At 32.2% G+C, this 19,688-nt stretch overlaps 3 protein-coding genes and 1 pseudogene across 5 annotated transcripts; 3 read left to right on the forward strand and 1 right to left on the reverse strand.

The window, feature by feature from the left end:
- Positions 1–2,402: 2,402 nt before the first annotated feature.
- On the forward strand, positions 2,403–10,976 carry LOC107864220 (protein NRT1/ PTR FAMILY 5.2). 3 transcript variants are annotated; one of them, XM_047405067.1, is made up of 5 exons: positions 2,403–2,646; positions 5,250–5,467; positions 7,467–8,032; positions 8,610–8,803; positions 9,110–10,976. In XM_047405067.1, the coding sequence occupies exons 1-5, from the start codon at positions 2,508–2,510 to the stop codon at positions 9,517–9,519; spliced, it is 1,527 nt and encodes a 508-aa protein (XP_047261023.1). In that variant the 5' UTR covers positions 2,403–2,507; the 3' UTR covers positions 9,520–10,976. The 3 variants fall into 3 exon arrangements, with proteins under 3 accessions (XP_047261023.1, XP_016566022.1, XP_016566023.1); XM_016710536.2 differs by having other exon boundaries at positions 8,610–10,976; XM_016710537.2 differs by lacking the exons at positions 2,403–2,646; positions 5,250–5,467 and adding an exon at positions 5,477–6,488 and having other exon boundaries at positions 8,610–10,976.
- On the reverse strand, positions 10,906–12,228 carry LOC124894372 (annotated as a pseudogene).
- Positions 12,229–15,377: 3,149 nt separating this feature from the next.
- On the forward strand, positions 15,378–18,415 carry LOC107864221. Its single transcript, XM_016710540.2, has 3 exons — positions 15,378–16,857; positions 16,942–17,491; positions 17,810–18,415. The coding sequence occupies exons 2-3, from the start codon at positions 17,047–17,049 to the stop codon at positions 17,908–17,910; spliced, it is 546 nt and encodes a 181-aa protein (XP_016566026.1). The 5' UTR covers positions 15,378–16,857; positions 16,942–17,046; the 3' UTR covers positions 17,911–18,415.
- On the forward strand, positions 17,914–19,185 carry LOC124885336. Its single transcript, XM_047405068.1, has 3 exons — positions 17,914–17,992; positions 18,749–18,771; positions 18,856–19,185. The coding sequence occupies exons 1-3, from the start codon at positions 17,914–17,916 to the stop codon at positions 19,183–19,185; spliced, it is 432 nt and encodes a 143-aa protein (XP_047261024.1).
- Positions 19,186–19,688: the final 503 nt, after the last annotated feature.

Below are 19,688 nucleotides of genomic sequence, written 5' to 3' on the forward strand. Positions count from 1 at the left end.
GTAATTATGATTGACCATCAGTTTTTTGAAAGGTTGAGGTAAAGTGATAATTTTTTTTTGCATCCTTAATCACAAGTTTTGGTTCGAGCCCTGGTATGAAGTCGTATTTGATAAGAAATAATTTACCCTCAAAATAAAAATTTTGATGTAAATTTAGATTAGTTGAGTTGCAAAGCTACCGGCCACTGCACAAAAAATCCAAAAACAAAAAAAAAAATACATTTGCATATATATAAAATTAGTGGTGGTTTCAGAATTTTGGGATCGTGGGTGCCTCAGGGGGGTTCAGACACATATTAATCCTCATAGTTTTAAGGTTTCGCCTGAAAATCAAAGCACTCAGTTATCTTATTGGCTTTCTGGGTGTTTTTTTTTTACTATTACATCAATTTTAATATATTACTTATATTGTTATATCTTGTCCGCGTCAGATTTAATGGGTGTCGGAGCACCACAAAAAAATACCTAGGTTTGCCCTAGTATAAAATAATTGATTCTTGAGCTATATCTTCTCTCAAATTATTTTATTGTTATGTTTTTTTCACTATTTTTTTTTATTTTATTTGGATTTGTAGCATATGAGCCGAGTGTCTTTTGGAATTCACTTCTCTACCTCCACGAGGTAATGATAACATTTGCGTACGCTCTATCCTTCTTAGACCTCACTTGTAGAATTTTACTATATATATTATTGTTAATCATTTATATCTTATATTAGGAACTTAGATTTTACTTGCGCTCCATCCTTTCCCCTCAAATATAATAATCAAATTATCTATATTAGTTGCATAGAATTTTCAAACTTAAAAGTGCTAGAGAAGTTCATATTAGAGCGTAATCCGGTTATTTTGTGGAATTCATTAACTTAGTGGGTCACCAGAATTTAGAATCTTAGGTGGGAAAAGAGAAAGGAGAACCTACTTTAGAAATTATGAAATTTCCCATCAACAAAGTCAAAAATGAGTGGATGGTCAACTTGGGCACTACATTATCTAGTTGATTCTAACTCCTTTTGGTACAAATAAAATTGATAAAATTAGCTTATAAAAATATAATTTGATTAGTTTATTTAAGATTGAGTAGATTACTCGCTCATTTATTAGTTCAATTTATTTTAGTCTATCAAAAACTGATTGATATGTAGCCCAAATTGATCCACAAGAAATTTTATCAAAATATTTTCAAAAGATTCATTTGTATTTGATATGTTGTATAAAGTCATAATAAAAATAATAATTTTATAAGGTATGTATAACTCAAGCCAATTCATTTTAATTCAATTGATTTTAATTCGATCAAATTCAAGCTAATCCATCCATTTTACACATCTATATATAACTTAGCCTTTTTTGGGGGGCATTTACAACTATAGACAGTGACATACAACCTTCAATCTTAATCTGATTTTATGATACTAATCAATTATGTTTAATACTTACAAAATCCGTGAACTTTAGTACAACAAAAAGTAATCATCTAGAATGACACTGAGATGAACAAGATACCCTATTCTTAGTCAAATATTTGAAGTTCAAATCTAGAGGATAAAAGAAATCTGATAGGGACCCAATACCCTAAAGTGATTTAAAATAGTCTTCCCCTCAATCGATTAAATTAAAAATAATCAATGAATATATAGTATATGTATAATTTGTGTGTAATATTATTTATAATTATGTATAATCAATATATACAACTAGAAAAAGTAAATAATAAATCTCCTTGAGTATTGGTGTAAAGGTCGATCCCAGCAAAGCACAACAAAAGTAAGTATATGGTTAATTTTATGCATTAATAATACAATTCTTTTTAGACAATTATCATACAGGTTAGTTAATAGTCAATGAGATTTATCTACAATTACCTTATATATAATTCAGCGGTATAAATATTCTTTCGTACCATTACTGGCTACACCTTATACTGTCTCTCTCTTTTAATTTTTTATTTCAGTGTTCGATATTCACATCGAGTGTGATGTTAATTCGGACTTTTACCAAGTAAGACTCATTTAAGTGTTAATTCGAACTTTTGCCATGTAAGACTCATTTAAAGGACAGGGCGGACCTAGGTGGAAAATTATAGTGCTCCGATATCCATTAAACCCGACACAGAATATGTATAACTATATAAGAAATGTATTAAAATTGGTATAAGATGAAAAAAAACACCCGTGAAACAAAGATAGTTGAGTGCTTTGATTTTCATGCGGAACCTTAAAGCCTTAAGTATCAATGTAGATATTTGAACCTTCCGAGCATCCACGGCATCTAAAATATCCTGGGCCCACCATTGTAAAGGAAAAACCCTCACTGACTGAAAGTGACACGAACCGATAACCTCTAATTAAGGATGAACCTTAAACTATTTAATGACTAAGTCAGAGAAGGTGTAGTCTATATAAAGGTAGTAGTTATAACATACTTTCTATGCCAAATAGAAACTAAACAAGCTGTGCTTTCTCAATGCACTCATCGAAGATATAGCTTAACAATTTCTACAAACTAATGATCATGGCAACTTCTCAATATGTGGATGAAAATGGACATGATGATGGATACACAAAAGATGGAACTGTGGATCTCAAAGGCAATCCTATTCTTAGATCAAAGACAGGTGGATGGAAAGCTTGCTCCTTCATTGTTGGTATTTTATCTTAGCTCCCTCTTCTCCCCCTCACCCTCCCCCAACCCCAACACTTTCATACTATATTGCTCGGACTCTTCAAAAATGTCATCAGGTGTACATTTTTGGAGGATTCGATACAAGTGAGTTAACATTTTTAAGAGTTCGAACAACTTAATCCATACACACATGACATAATAATAGTACGCTCCAATCTCAAGCAAGTTGAAGTTAGTTATTTTGAATTTTTACTATCTATGTTGCTCCATTTAAACTCGTCTAGCTCTGATAGACACCCAAATAGGCATTTGTGTACATAGTCAATACTCTTGGAGCCTAGAAGAAAATAAGTTCAGTTATGCCCATATCTCCATGAAAACCAAAGTCTAGCTTTTACCTTTTTATAGAACTGCATAATTTGATTTTTATTTGACACTAAAAGAAAACAAAGAGATTTAGAATTTTACAGTTTTAAATTAAAGATATGTACTAAAATATATTAAAATTCTTTAATTTTGTGATTTTAAACTAGTGAAGTGGAGATTAGAGTTGAAAGTTGCCAAAATAGAAAAAGAAAAATTAAAGTACAATAAAATCCTTTAATTTTGTGATTTTACACTAAAAAAAATGTTTCTTTCCTTTTTTTTGAAACTAAAAGTATAAAATTAAGTAATATGTGTCTCTCCGGTTATTATACCTCGTACCTAATGGTACTCTCTCCGTTACTATTTATGTGACATTATTTGATTTGATAAAAAGTTTAAGTAAATAAAGAGAAATTTGATGTACTAAGCATTCGCTATGTGCTCTCACGTTATATTTTTGCAAGGTCTATTTCCAAAATTCAAATTCGCGATCTTCTGATTACATGACAACAACTTTATTAATTACTGCAAGACTTCCCTTTAAAAATTATTCCGCTGCAGGGATAAGAAGGAAAATAAAAAATTTTGAAATTTAGATTTTAAAATAAACTTAATTAAAAACTTTAAAATTTCTGTTATTTCTAACTACGTATAAAATATGACTTTTTTTTTTCTTACAAGGAATTGAAATCTGCAAATTTAAAAGGAGAGAGTGAGTGATAATATTTAGGAACGTGGCTCCTTCAACTACAAAACGATTTCCTTTGTTTTAGCAAAGTGGTTAGACTTAGACATCATCCAACCACTATAATTGGAGGTCACAGTCATATTCTTATCTAGCAGAAAACACTCTTTGATTACTTGTGTCGAAGTCAAAATATTCATTAAAATATTGTATCGAAATTAAAATTTTCACTAAAAATATGAGAAGTAGACCTCCTACCTCATATAAAAATAAGAATCAAAAAAGTATTACAAACACCAAATAGTAATCAAAACAAAACTATTACTAAATAATAGTACTAAAAAACTATGGTAAAAATACTAGAAGAAAAAAGTAGTATCACAAAAACAAGACTATTATCAAATACAAAACAACTACGGTAAAAATACTAAACGACAAATATTTAATTTTAAAATGCTAAAGATGTAGAATATATTGAGATATTGTTCCTTATTATTTTGCTTGATTAGAATCTATTTCACAGTTAATGATAATTCCAAATGGATAATTTAGTAAATGTTCAAGTGTAGATATACACAAATTTTTATAATTCTCTATTTTTGGGGTGTTGTGGGTTGCTGTAACTTCATATAACTTCACTATTCCAATAATGCATATGTATCCCATGTTACTATATTAAAATCTATGTCCTACAATCAGAAAAAAATGTCCCACATTTTCATTAAATCTAGTAAAATAAATACCCCATTTATGTTACATTTTTTTAATGGACCAGCTGATATTTGAGCCAATTAAATTGTAAGAATTCCTATTGTAGGTTAAGTTTGGTAGATTAACTAAAGTTAGGATTTTTTGAATCTATAAATTCTACAAAAAGCAGTGATATTTGATTCAAATAAATTATATATAAATTTCTTTAAAAAATATATTTTATTTAAATAAAAGTTTAAGAAATGAATATAATATCCAATCATATCGAAAATTAATTGCATTAACTTCTTTGTCAACCTTTTGGCAATTGAATTAATAACTTTTTACTATATTTATTATGAATTCCACCTACCATTAGCTCCAACCAACTCAACCATTATAAGTTCGTTTACCGAAAAAAAAAAAATTAAAAAAAAATAAGAACTGCCCAAGACTGAGGAGCTCATATTTGTGGTGGACCTAACTTATAAGTTATGTGTTCATATATATATATATATATATATATATATTATCATATTAATAAATATTTGATTGAAAATTCAATAATATTATAAGAGGTGAAATCAAAATTTCTAGTTTATCAGATTGTATATTTTACTTACTATTTTTGGAATAGATTATTTGCATAATTTAAACTTTTCTACTAATTCAGTGTCTATGCAAAATTAAGTTTATCAAATTCGTAACTAATCAATATAAAAATCGATATAGAAATTTGAAATCTGAATTCATCTCTATTCCTTATAACCACATGACAATTTATATCCACTTTCTATACGTATTAAATAGTTATATGTACATTCTTTTAGCATTTTTTTTTTCTTGACAAATTAGTGTAAATATTTGTTGAATGAATTTTGCAGTATATGAGGTGTTCGAACGTATGGCATATTATGGGATATCATCAAACTTAGTAATATATTTAACAGAGAAGTTGCATCAAGGGACAGTGAAATCTTCAAACAATGTGACAAATTGGGTGGGGACTATATGGATGACTCCTATCTTAGGCGCCTACTTTGCTGACGCCTTTCTTGGACGTTATTGGACTTTCTTGATTGCTTGTGGCATTTATTTCTTGGTACGTACCCTCTGCTCCCTCGCGACTCCTAATTTAATGAAAAAAGTAGAAGCCTGTATTAAAAATAGATTGCTAAATTATGACAGTAAGTTTTACTTTTTGAAGCACCAATCACATTGAATTTAAGCCTTGAAAATAACATATGACAGAAATATAAAGTAAGATGTGTTAAATACACCTTTATGGTGGAGTCCTTCTTCAGACCCTGTGCATATCGGGGCACTAGGCTACCCTTCTTTTTTTAGTCACGTAAGGCGATTAGAGGAGTTGGAAAAAGGCATTGGTCATTAATTTTTTTTTTTCATCTATAGAACATATATTGTATTGAACTAAGACGGATTTAAAATTTTCAATAAAGCGATGTAAATAATAAGTATCATATCTTGAAAAACATATAATTAAGGAGGGAATTTTTTAAAGATAACGTCACATGTAGAATATAAACTGAATTTGGAACTCTGGGCCTTCGCGACTAAACTAGAATCCTTGTTGATATTAAAAGGATTCAAGAATTTAAATAATATGATAAAAAAAATTATTTGTATCGTTTATATTAATATATATAGTATAATTTTTCAGAAAAATGGATTCAACTGAACTCTCTCGTCACGAGCTAATTTCATTCACCAATATATATAATTAATCAACCTGTACTTGAAATTTATTCGCATCACTTGTTGTTGTAGTAGTACCTATATTGCTCATATTGTGATTTTTATGATATGTATTAATATGATATGTATAAAAGATATATATGTCTACCTTATATCATTCAAAAAAACATGGTAATTTTCAAGTCCACAATTTTATTGAAGACATAATTTTTATAATTTATTGATTTTCTTTAGAAAACTTATGCGACCGAACTTGTTGACTTAATGTTAAAAAGTTCATTTCCAATTATTGGTGTTACATGAGTGGTCCACTAATTGGGTGAGAAGGTTTTACTCATGTTATAGGTCATCAATACGAAAGATTGACAAAGGATGAATAGTCATGCTCATGCATTACAACTATAAAAGTAAGAATAATGCCATAAATCATTTACTTTTGTAACTTGACAACTTGATAAATTATAATACTACTTGTCCAATGTCCGATAGATATTGACATGATTACTGATTACCAAAAAGATACTATAAAAGAAAAACAATAAGATGAAGTCAAGACAAGGATAATTTTTTTTTGTGTATGGGATTTAATTAGCATTTGTAAGTTGAGTCTATTATTGACTCTACAGAGAATCTATTTTAGGAATTTTGCTTGAATTTTCCACTATATTCAATTAGCTTTCTTCTCTTTCTGTTGTTTTCTTTGTAGTCTTCTGCAAGTTGTTTTCCTCTAAATTATGTTCAAAGTTGGTGCGCTTTTCTAGAGAATTAGTTCAAATTAATCAGGTTTGGTTGTAAACTTGCTCTAGTCGAACCACAATCGTTTTGGTTAAATAGTAACCACACAACACATGATTTGGAGATTAGATATATGTTCGTGAGTATTAGAAATTAAAGTTGATATTCAAGTGGAAATAGATAAAAGAAGAGGTAATTATACCCAACTTGTTTTAGTACTGTGGCGGATCTTAGGGGTGTTCACCCAAACCCCTAGACAAAAAATTATATTATATATAAGATAATCTTTTTATTTTTTATGCATACATCGATTTTGAATCCCTTGAACATAGAACTAGCGCATGACTAGTACTTAGGGGTTCTTCAAGTTCAAATCCCACGCACTATAGGAGTGGGCCAAGTGTGAGACATGTTGAAGCTAAGCTGGCTAATTGATCTCATTATGCATGCTAATAGACCAAGTATGTTACAACCGTCTTAAGGAATGTAGTTGGTGTTTCGAAACTGTAATCTTCCTATTAAATGATTGTGCTAGCTTTGCATGTCGCTATTAAAAAATCCATATTCTTTGACGATATTCTGATAGAAACGTTCATTGAAAATTCATGTCTTGTTACAATTAACTAATTTTCATTAAAAATTTGTCATAGGGTATGTCACTACTAACACTAGCAGTATCAATCCATGGCCTAAAGCCACCTCCTTGTGCCAATCCAACTGCAACTGACTGCAAAAAAGCATCAACACTTCAACTAGCTGTCTTCTTTGGTGCACTCTACACCTTAGCCATCGGCACGGGTGGCACAAAGCCCAACATCTCGACGATAGGCGCCGACCAATTCGACGAATTTCACCCTAAGGAAAAATCACAAAAACTTTCATTTTTCAATTGGTGGATGTTCAGTATTTTCCTAGGGACACTATTTGCTAACACTGTGCTTGTGTACATTCAAGACAATGTGGGCTGGTCCCTTGGATATGGGCTTCCAACATTGGGCCTTGTTATATCTATAATGTTATTTTTGGCTGGATCAGCTTTTTATAGACATAAAAAGCCCAGAGGAAGCCCATTTACAAGAATGGCTAGAGTCATTATTGCTGCATTAAGGAAATGGAATGTTCAAGTTCCTAGTGATCCAAAAGAGTTGTATGAGCTTGATTTGGGAGAATATACCAAGAACGGAAAAGTTAGAATTGACTCCACTCCCACTTTAAGGTTTGTACATAATCTTTAAATAGATTTATACTTGTTTCATCGAACTACTGGAAAGTCAAAAAGTGTTTTTTTCTAGTTTTAAAAAACAATTACTTTAAACATGTCAGTCGTTTGGTAACATTTACTTTAAACATTTGAGTGGTTTGGTCAATCTTTAGGTCAAAAAGAAGCATTTTTCAGTAGTTGTAGATTTTTTAAAAAAAATTGATAAGCCAAACACAAACAACAGTTGATCTTTTTTGAAATGCAATGTAAAAACACTTTTCAAAATAAACAGAAACAAACTACTCTCTTCGTCCCACAATGATTGCCTTAGTTACTATTTGGACAGTCGAAGGATATACCTTCTAAATATTTTGAATAGTTAGCTATCGTGACTAATAGTACTTTTATGTAATGTCTAAATACATAAATTTTATTTCAAAAGAACTAAAGATTCTATCTCCGAATTCACACTGATGATTAGTTAGTTTGAACCTCATATTCCAAATCAAGAAACTCTCTTTGGGATTTAGGGAGCATTTCTCATTCCTTTGTTCTTGATGACACAATAATAATGTAAAACATTGTGATGCAGGTTTTTGAATAAAGCTTGTGTTAAAGTAGATACAACTGATCCATGGATGTTATGTTCAGTTACTCAAGTGGAAGAGACTAAGCAAATGCTAAGAATGATACCAATCTTGGTTGCAACATTCATTCCAAGCACAATGATAGCTCAAATCAACACACTTTTTGTCAAGCAAGGCACAACTCTTAAGAGAAACATTGGTAATTTCAGCATCCCTCCAGCTAGTCTACATGCTTTCGTTACCATATCGTTGTTAGTGTCCGTTGTGCTCTATGACCGATTCTTCATGAAAATCGCGAAAAGATTGACAAAAAATCCAAGAGGTATAAACATACTTCAGAGAATGGGAATTGGAATGGCTTTCCATATTGTGATCATGTTAGTTGCATCGTTCGTTGAGAGGCATAGGCTTAGTGTAGCTAGGGAACATGGTCTAGTTGAAAGTGGAAAACAAGTACCGTTATCTATATTCATTTTGTTACCTCAATTCATTCTTATGGGAACAGCTGATGCATTCTTGGAAGTTGCCAAGATTGAGTTTTTCTATGATCAAGCACCAGAAGGCATGAAAAGTCTAGGAACTTCTTATTCAATGACTAGTCTTGGTGTTGGGAATTTCATTAGTAGCTTCTTGCTATCGACAGTTTCTGATATTACCAAAAAGCATGGGAATCACAGAGGATGGATACTAAACAACCTGAATGCATCTCATCTTGACTATTACTACGCGTTCTTGGCGATACTCAACTTATTGAACTTCATCTTTTTCCTGTTTGTTAGCAAGTTTTATGTGTACAAAGCTGAAGTCTCTGATTCACTGGCTGTGCTAAGGCAAGAATTGGAGATCGGATCAAAACATCGTGTAACTAATAGCCAAGAAGTTTCAACCAACAGACACGTTAATGGTTCTACATAGGATTCTAACAAACATATTTACTTTGCTCCAAACTTCTTTTCTGCTTTAGCTAGGTAGTGTACTATACTGGCTATGGCTCAGATCCTCCAAAAATGCTGCTGCACCAGTGTCAAATCCTCCGAAAATGCAGCCTCACCCTTTTTGGGAATCAAATCAATCCCACATCGGAGAAAAGAGGATACATGTCCAATATTTAGGAGTCTCACCCAACTCCTAGTATGAGGCTTTTTGGAAAGGTGTCCAAAAACAAATCCGTGAGTGCTTGGCTCAAAGTGGACAACATCATAGTAGTGTGGAGTTTGGATGAAATTACACGCGGTCCCAACAAGTGTTATCAGAGCCTAGTGCGGAGTTTGGATGAAGTTACAAGTGGTATCGGAGCCCGGGTTCGGGTGTATCGGAGTAGTGGACTGTGTGTGTTTGGTGAGAAGTAGTCCCCGGTGTGACAACAAGATCGGAGATCTGCAGGTGGTAGCGGCAGTACAAGATTTTTGGCAGATCATGTGAAGTGACCCAGTAGCTGAGATCCTGGTGAGTGGTGGGGCGAATGGTCAGGCGGCATACTAGTGCGGAGTTTGGATGAAATTACACGCGATGCCAACAAGTGTTATTAGAGCCTAGTGCGGAGTTTGGATGAAGTTACAAGTGGTATCGGAGCCCGGGTTCGGGTGTGTCGGAGTAGTGGACTGTGTGTGTTTGGTGAGAAGTAGTCCCCGGTGTGACAACAAGATCGGAGATCTGCAGGTGCTCGCGGTACAAGATGTTTTACAAGTGGTATCGGAGCCCGGGTTCGGGTGTGTCGGAGTAGTGGACTGTGTGTGTTTGGTGAGAAGTAGTCCCCGGTGTGACAACAAAATCGGAGATCTGCAGGTGGTCGCGGTACAAGATGTTTGACAAATCATGTGAAGTGACCCAGTAGCTGAGATCCTGGTGAGTGGTGGGGCGAATGGTCAGGCGGCATGTCGACCCAGTAGATGAGATTCCCACTGGTTGGTAGTGGTGGTATAGATTACCTCTGAAGGGGAGGCGAAGCAAATCAATCCCACTTGGGAGATATAGAGAATACATGTTCAATATTCAAGAAGTCTCACCCAACTCCACTAATATTTAATAACACGTGGTCCCAACAACCCTGTCGTGTCCGCCAAATATTATGCATTTTTGGAGGATCCAACACTGTTGTATCAACATTTTTTGAGAATCCGAGTAACACAGCTATATAGGACAGTAGTTTTGTTCACCTCCTATCTCTTTGTTATGATTTTCACATCGATTGTAATGATAATCAGTTAAATATAGTTGTTTCGAGATATGAAAAGATCATGTGTATTTATTGATCAGCAATTTCAATTCTATAGCTGATAATAGTTCATAATCTGAGTTTACTCAATATGGCCTCCTCTTTGCTAATTGGAATGTCTTCTTCAAGAATTGATTAGCAGCTTTGTCATTTCTATGACAAACTACCCTCAAGATTGTATTGGGATCTGATCTGTTCCATCTTCCTGTTGTTGGTGGCAGAGGTAGTTTCTGTCCTGATCCCACAATTCCCATTCCACTAGATTCACAAGCCACAATGCTGAAATCTTCAACCAATTGCTCAGTTGATTGCCCCATTAGAGCGATCACCCCCTCGACCGTTTCAGCTTCTGTGTCCACAACATCCTCTACTATCAATCCTTCACCACAAGTACAAAACAACCTCTTTAGGCTCTCAAAGTCCTCTTCTATTATCTCATGATCGGCTCTCGAAAAGATTCTCTTGCTTCCTCCTGCTAGTAAAACCGTGAGATAGGACTCGAAAGAAGCCTTCATCACTTCTTTTAAGGCCAATGGTTGAGCCTTGTCAGTGAGAATCGCGCATAAAAGAGTCAGGTTTTGTTTGAGTGCCTTTAATGCTGGTCGTATACGTGTGTTCTCAACATCCCTGACGTAGAGGCTACCATAGAATACAGAGTGAGAATCGAAGAAAATTAGACGATAAGAAGCAACTTCTGATACATGTTGTACAGCTGCTTGAATGGCTGAACGCGTGTGATCAAAGTAAGAGTAGCTCCCTATCTGTCTATTCTTGTTGTGACGACTTCTTGAAGAAGGGACAATTTTTCGTGGAGTTTGATAGAGTTTTATCAAGGGAATGGAGTTGGAGAAGAAAGTAATGCAAAGTGTTTAGCCTTATATACAAGCGTTGAATTCCTCGGCTTGTTGAAAGGCGGGGATGATTGCCTTCGTCTGCTATATGACGATTTTGTTCATCTTCTCCTACACTGCAAACAGCAAACTTCCACAGTTTGGAAAACATTGAATCTTGGCTACATCTTGTTAGAGGAGGGAGTGTAGGAATGTTGCTTTGTTTTTACCCTATAAAAGAATGGCAAAGTCAAAAGAACAAATAAACTATTTGAACATTCTCAAAGAGGGAAATTCTTTTCTCTTATACTTCTTTAGGCCGGGGAAGAGCCATAGTGGTGGTTACAAGTTCGATAGAACCAAGTAATTTTGGCTCAAACCCCGTATAAAAGTTTATTTAATATGTAAAAATAATTTATTCAGAACTCATAAACTAAAATTTTGCCGTCTTTAGGTATGGAATGAAATGAGTTTTATGATTTGTTTCTTACCACATGATGTGACAAAAGTAACATACTCTTTGAATAAATGCTCAAATCCATCAGCAAGATCCCCTACTAAGTCATCTGATATGGCCATTGGGATTTCAAAGAAAGTGTCCACAGTTTCCTTGGTATATTATATGCATATATGCAGATATGTATATGTATATGTCGTTGTATATACTTATACACAAACACATAACAAATGTATACATACATATATATGCATAATGTATATATACACACACATATATGTGTGGGTGTGCCAACATAGAACAAACTTGTCTACAAATATACATAAAAAAATATACATCCAATACATTCATATATATATAAAAATATACAAATGAAAAAATATACAATGCATACTCACATACAAAAAGATACGCAAATCAGACTGAATACAATTAAATAACCTATATACAATTATCGAATTCACTAAAATTGAATCAAATACCCAATTACGAAAACAATTCATCAAGATTCATTTTGTGAAATTGAAACTAATATACAATTCGATTTTCAAATTATACATTTTTTTCTTTAAAATTTTCAGAAAATTGAGATTGAAGCAGAAACTTTACATCTACAGTTAAGAAGTGCTCGAATTGGTTAAGGTTTATCTCGAACATTCAATTGAATATGAGGTCAGAAAATTGAGATGATTCCATCCTAAACGCCACCACTATTTCCCTCAACCTCAACCACTCTCCTCTCCATCCTTTGTGGACATGATCATTCTGGTTGTGGAGCAATTGAGTGGTGGTAAGTGCCAGTCGGTCTTTTCTCCATCCTTCCTCCGGTCATTCTGGTTGTGGACTAATTGAGTGGCGGTAAGTGTCAGCTGTTTTTCTGTTCATCCTACCTCCACCGGTCATTCTGGTTGTGGACTAATTGAGTGATGGTAAGTGGTAGCTCTGACGTCAGCATAGTATCAGCGGCAGCTGAAGCCGTTAGTTTGTTAGTTTTTCATTTTATTCATTTGAGTAGAAGTAGGTGGTCTTATTCTTGAAATCCCAATATATAAAATACAAAAAAATAATTCAATCTTTTTCAATTATTCAAACAAAAAAAAATCCTAAGAATTGAAATCCATGAAAATTCATATTGCAAAATTGAAAGCTGTGTGAGAAAATGGGACAGAAAAAATTGAGTGAAGTGAAGAGAAGTTAATGATCAAAATCATATACTTGCAATGGACAGTAAAAACTCCATAAAGTTGATATAATTGATCTTTTGAATCTGCTTCAAGCTATCATGACCATCAATCTTGGGGTAAACAATCTCTATTATGTATGCTTACTTTTTTTCACCATTTGATTCTTGGACATTAGGAAATGAGACTCAACCTTTTTACTACAAATTTAAAAGTCGTTTTCTTTCACTCATATAACTATCAACTCAAATGCTGAAAAAAAATTAAAAAATATATAGTTAATCAAATCTTTTTATCCTTGTTTCTAGAGTTTCTAGAAAGAAAAAAAAAGTGCAAATTATTTGTATGTGAGGATCCATATAAAAACAGTTATAAAACTAACAAGTATTCACATAAGATAATTATTTTAAATTTTAACTATGCAAGATAATTAAGAGCTTATTTTATATGGAATGTAATTTTTGGTTCTTTATTTGGGAAAAGTCATCATTTCCATCTTAAATTATACTCAAAAAGTCAAAGGCATACTCAAACTATTGGAGTGGCCTAATACACACCTAAACTATAAAAAAGTGAAACTATTTACCCCTTGAAATCTCATAACTAGATTTTATTTTGAATGTGTATACACGCACTGACACGTGTCAAACTCGTATTTTTTTCACCTTTTTTTTCTTTTTTCCCTAAATTAATCACCAGCACCCCCGCCCCCAACCCAATATCCACCACCTCTATCCATTAACATATATATATATATATATATATATATATACTCCAAAATATCATCTCCTTCAATCCTTCTTCTTTTAGTTAAAATCTAGGCAAAGCTCATTTACTGATAAACAAACGGATTCGATCGGATCAAAGCAATCCGAATCCGAAAAACAAAATCACTTCAATCCTTTCACTGTTTCACAATCTTCGTCATTTTTTGTGAGATTCTAGAAACCCACAACACTGTAAGGACAAAGGAATTGCCTAATAGATAATGATATTGTTTTGATTTTAAAATTCAAATGTATAGGTTGCAGTTGTATTCCCTTATTTAGTGGATATAGGATTAGCTTAAACTCACATACTAGAGTCCTACTTGGACTCTTCATAGCAGTAACTTTGTGTATATATAGAGAGGTCTAATCCTCTAAACGTTATATAATATTGTCAAGGATTAAATCCTTTCATGGTATCAAAGCCAAACCAAGACTCACGTCAATTTTCATGGCCTCTTCATCAAGCTTAATTACACAAATGGCTCTTGAAAATTCTTCTTTATTTTTGACTAACATATCTCCTGCCAACATGATCAAACTTGACAGGAATAACTTTGTTCTATGGAAGTCTCAGATTTTGCGTGCATTGCGCGGCCATGACCTCGAAGGATATGTAGATGGTAGCCTTCAATGTCCCCCGAAGTACCTCAGGAAAAATGTTGACCCAAGTATTCTGGAAGCTGAAATAAATTAAGAAAACATATATTTCAGTAGATTTTAAATTAAATATGGTAAACGCAAAATGTTTTGAAGTTTCATGAAATATTCATCACAAGTAACTACTCTAGCTGTGATATTTATGTCAATTCTTATATTTATGACACCTTAACTCATCCAATCAACACAAAATTAAAAAAACAATATATAATGGGTAAAATTCAGAGATGACATACTTGAGGCCCTAATTATTAATTTTATAGCAACAGTTTCATAATTACATTTTGTAGTAACTTGTATTATGTATTTTTAAAAACTATTGCTAGCAATAAAATACATATACAACTAATTTTACCTCCCTTAAATAACTGAAATTGGTTGAGATAAATATGATATAATTACCAATTAATTATTTTTGTAGATTCCTTTTACATTAAAACAACTTCAATGACGTGATTTTCGTTTTAGCTTAACAGCATTGATCAAATTTTAAATTTCAGTTTTCTCCATTAATGAGTTCATCTGAGAAAAAAAATCAAAATCAAAAGCTGCTTTTCGTTTTTATGGGTAATTTCGTCTAATTCAACCGTATTTTTTATATTCAACCATTGTTGTTGTTCATATGAAATTCTACAGTATCTTCTTCGAATTCAACATCAGTTTCAAAACGAAGCATTAATTTCTTTGAATGAAATTCAATTATAGATTGTTCAGTTCAAATTGTTCGAATTCAACTATTAGTTGAAAATTCATTCGTTACTGTTATTTAAGGTACGTAATCATTAAGTTTTTTCGGTTGGATTTTTTGTTTCAGCCATTACTGATGCTTCTATTTAGTTTCGATTTATAATCAAAGCAGGAGAAAATTCAACATACATAACAAAAACCTTCAGAATTAAACTTTTTCGTTGAAAAATTTCAGTTTAGAATTTGTTTCGGGTATTAAGATTTCATTGTTCGACTATTTATTTCAATATCGGTTGTTGTTATTTTGATCGATTTAACAATTGATCAAATTGTGAAGCTTTGGAGAATATTTTCGCAGTATTGTATAATCGATTATGAAAATAATTTAAACAAATTTTGAGTTTAATTTTATTCAATTATTTTCTGAAATGCTGGATCAATAGATGATTGAATTGAGCTGCTGAATGTGATGAAATTCTATTCACACATATCAAAATACAAATTAGGTATGCTCCATATGTATTTTTTGATATGTTTAATGTTAACACTGCATATGTATTTTTGGTTTGCTTGTCAGAATTTGAGAGTATAACTGTTTTTGCTGAAAATATATTTTATACAAGTTTTACTTCTATTCAATTTAGTAGTTTTTGTATTTGATTTAAAACTTTTTTTGTGTTTGTATTTTACTTTAAATAAATTTTGTTTAAATTTATTTTTTGAATGGGGATGTTGGCTGTGTATCTTTGTTTGCAGTTAAAGCTGAAAAGTGTTTGTTTTAGCAAGTTACATATTTACAAAATGTTTATATTTATTTATTTTTTGGTTAAATCAAATAAAAATGGGAAGCATACCAGTGCTTGTGAAGCACTCTGGCCGGTGGACGTATGAGAAAAACTACGAAGAATATGTCACTGATGCTATACTGTTGAGCACATCAGCAACATTCATTAAGTTACACGATGAATTGGCATCTCACTTAAGTGTGGATTTAACGAGGAAACGTATTCTAGTGGAATATCAAATTACTGCTAATGCAGGGCAGATAGAAATAAATAATGATATGGGTTTAAAGGTGTTTATATTTCAGAAAAAGTAGATACAAGACATGAATTATCTTCCTTTATATGTAAGCATTTTGGAGAAAGTTGTAGGAAGCAACGTGGAAAGTTCATCTATATGTGTTGCTGAAAGAATAACCAACTGTGACAACTTGTAAACAGTGATAAATACAACAAATGAAGGAGCTTTGGTGGTTTGTGAAGATACACAAGCATTAGATGTATTTGAAATGGATACTGTTGAGGTGATTATCTCAGATCCACATCACAAGTATGTTGAGGAAGACCAGAATTACTTGAGAAAAAAAAATTTAAAAATTTTTGAAGTTAGTCATGAAGGACTATTCGATTAGGGAGAAATTTCAAACGCGAAGTAAAAGGTCAAGTAAGAAAACGTACGTACATTCTATATCACTCTATTCTTGTTTAATATTAGTTTGGATATGTATTTTGAATATAATAAATTATGTTGGATACAGGTATATGTTATTTTACAAATCAAGAAACTGCGAGTTTTTAATGCATGCATCAGGAATGGAAGAAACTGGAATGTTTAGAATAAGATAATTCAGACCTCAACATACATGCCTGGTGAAGGACAAGATCTATCCAAAGTGCATGTTACTAGTATGTTGATAGGTGGTATGGTTAAACAAAAATTCAAGAACCACAAAATAAAATACAATGCGACGGAAATAAAAAATGACATAAAGAAAGATTTTGGTGTGGATTTGACATACACTTTATGTTGGAGGGTCAAAGAAAGAGCGTTAGAAGAGTTGAAGGGTAAGTCATCAGCATCTTATGGGAAACTGCCATCATACTTATATGTACTGAATACTACCTATCCAGAGTCACATGTAAGAATGAAGAAAATAGATGGGAATGAGTTCTTGTACGTATTTATCGCTCTAAATGCATTCATTAAGGGATTCGATCATTGTAGACCAGTCGTAGTTGTTGATGCTAGTCATTTGAGAGGAATGTATATTGGGGCATTTGTAACAGCATGTACAATGGATGGAGCAGGTTAGTATGATTTTATAATAATTATATTATAAAACTTGTTGTATTTTTTTGTATTTCTGCGTATCACCTGAAAATACATATCTCCACTAGATATATACATATCTGTATAAAATTAACTATATTTTCAAAGTTTCATGAATGAAAATATGTAAAATTGATTATGTTTGATAGTTGTGCGTGTCTACATTTTATTATATGTAATTAATACCATTTATTTGATAAAATATACAGTTTTAATTACCTGTATATTTAATAAATACATATGCAGTTCCGATATGTATTTTTATTAGACTGTGCATAGTTATTTTGTATATGCAGGTCATATATTCCCTTTGGCATATGGTGTGATTGATTCTGAAAATGATGCATCATGGATGTGGTTCTTTCAGAATCTAAAGAAAGCGTATGGGGAAAGATAAAACATGTGTGTTGTTTCTGATAGGAATCCAAGCATCATAAAAGCTGTTAGCGATGTGTACAACGATGTTTCACATTATGCATGTATGTGGCATCTATGGGGGAATTTTAAAAAACTTTACAGAAAGTCACACGATGCATTGTCGGAGATCTTTTATACAATGGCCAAATCATATTTAAAGTCAGAATTCCACATGTTAATGAAAAAAATTGAGATAGTTGATATTAGGGTGAAGAATTATTTGGAATTGGCTGGTTACGAAAAGTGGCTAGGTCCTATACAACAGTTCACCGAGGATGGACTTTGACTTCAAACATTGCAGAGTCAATAAATGGAGTACTTGTATCAGCTAGAGAACTGCCAATTTATGGCTTTCTTGAGGAAGTTAGATTATTGTTTGCAAAATGAAATTGCGAAAATAGGCAACAGGCTTCATATACCTTCACACCACTCATTGAAAAGTTTAATGACATACTCAAAGAGAACGAGGCTTTGTGTACTCGTATGACGGTATGACCTTTTACATTTGTGGAATTTATACTTCTGAAAAACATAATTAATAGAATAACTTCCATTCAGTTCTAAATTAATGGAAACATATAAAAATAAACTAAAAGTTCAGTAAAAAAAATATTATGTATTCTGCATATGTATTTTTTTATTGAAAATAATTAACACTGCATATGTATTTAGATGCTCTGTAAAAATGTACTCTGCATATGTATTTTTACTTTGCATATGTATTTTTTCTACAAAATGCTGGTGTGCTTATAACATATTGTATAATATGAATTTCATCTTTTTGTAGCATTTCATTAAACTTTTTATTTTTATATCAGGTTGTACCAGCCACAAAATATATGTATACGATACACGACAAACAAAAGCACTTCATTATTTGCCTCAAGAAAAAAAATGCTCATGTAATGCATTTCAACTAGATTAGATACCATGTGCACATGCTTGTGCGGTGTTGGAGAAGAAGAATTTTGAGAAGGGGCCATACTGCTGTGATTTGTTTAAACCAAAAACTGTTTTGAAGACATATGATGTTCCCATCTACCCGTTGCCACACAAAGATGACTGGCTAATTTCAGAGAGCGTACTTGATGAAATAGTACTGCCTCCAAATTTCAAAAGACCTTCAGGAAGACCTGCAGAGAAGGATCGTGGAAAATCAGGCCGGAATATGTTTGGAAAGAAGAACATCAACTCATGCGGTGCTTGTGTGGCTAAGGGTCACAATAGGCGTTCTTGTAGGAAATATCAAAAATGATACATTTCTCCTTCCATATTATTGCTTAAAACTTTATTTTCATTTCTTATAATCATGAACTATTTTTTTTTAGTTAATACATTTAATCATCGTTTGACAATTGAACACAGTAAAATATGAATACTGCATATGTTGCAAAATCTAAACATTGTATATATATTTTGAATCTACAGTTCATTTGTATTTTTAACATTGAATATACATTTTAGGTTAAATTTGGTAACTTTGATTACCAAACACTTATTTGATTCGTAATTGTTCATTGATTTAGCCACATATGACATATTCTGCAAATCTATGTTTGAATTTCAAAATCTTAGCGTTGTATATGTATATTTATATGCTAAAAATACATTTAATGTATAATACATATGTATTTTTAAGAAAAATATTAACACTGCATATGTATTTTTGTAAATAAAATCTCATCATAAATTACGGAACTGTATTAAAAAATCAAATTTATCTTTAATTCGACTTGTCATTTATAATCATATTAAATA

This window comes from Capsicum annuum, unplaced genomic scaffold, assembly GCF_002878395.1.
Source record: "Capsicum annuum cultivar UCD-10X-F1 unplaced genomic scaffold, UCD10Xv1.1 ctg73354, whole genome shotgun sequence".
In the NCBI taxonomy this organism is placed as follows: Eukaryota; Viridiplantae; Streptophyta; class Magnoliopsida; order Solanales; family Solanaceae; genus Capsicum; species Capsicum annuum.

What these genes read in the sequence shown, in the direction of transcription:
- LOC107864221 (XM_016710540.2), top strand. Translation starts at nt 17,047, where the DNA reads ATGCCTGGTGAAGGACAAGATCTATCCAAAGTGCATGTTACTAGTATG. An exon ending in ATGTACAATGGATGGAGCAG is followed by an intron (nt 17,492 to 17,809) that starts GTTAGTATGATT and finishes TTGTATATGCAG; the next exon opens with GTCATATATTCCCTTTGGCA.
- LOC107864220 (XM_016710536.2), top strand. Translation starts at nt 2,508, where the DNA reads ATGATCATGGCAACTTCTCAATATGTGGATGAAAATGGACATGATGAT. An exon ending in AGCTTGCTCCTTCATTGTTG is followed by an intron (nt 2,647 to 5,249) that starts GTATTTTATCTT and finishes TGAATTTTGCAG; the next exon opens with TATATGAGGTGTTCGAACGT. An exon ending in GACTCCACTCCCACTTTAAG is followed by an intron (nt 8,033 to 8,609) that starts GTTTGTACATAA and finishes ATTGTGATGCAG; the next exon opens with GTTTTTGAATAAAGCTTGTG.
- LOC124885336 (XM_047405068.1), top strand. Translation starts at nt 17,914, where the DNA reads ATGTGTGTTGTTTCTGATAGGAATCCAAGCATCATAAAAGCTGTTAGC. An exon ending in CGATGTTTCACATTATGCAT is followed by an intron (nt 17,993 to 18,748) that starts GTATGTGGCATC and finishes TTTTTATATCAG; the next exon opens with GTTGTACCAGCCACAAAATA. An exon ending in GTACCAGCCACAAAATATAT is followed by an intron (nt 18,772 to 18,855) that starts GTATACGATACA and finishes CAACTAGATTAG; the next exon opens with ATACCATGTGCACATGCTTG.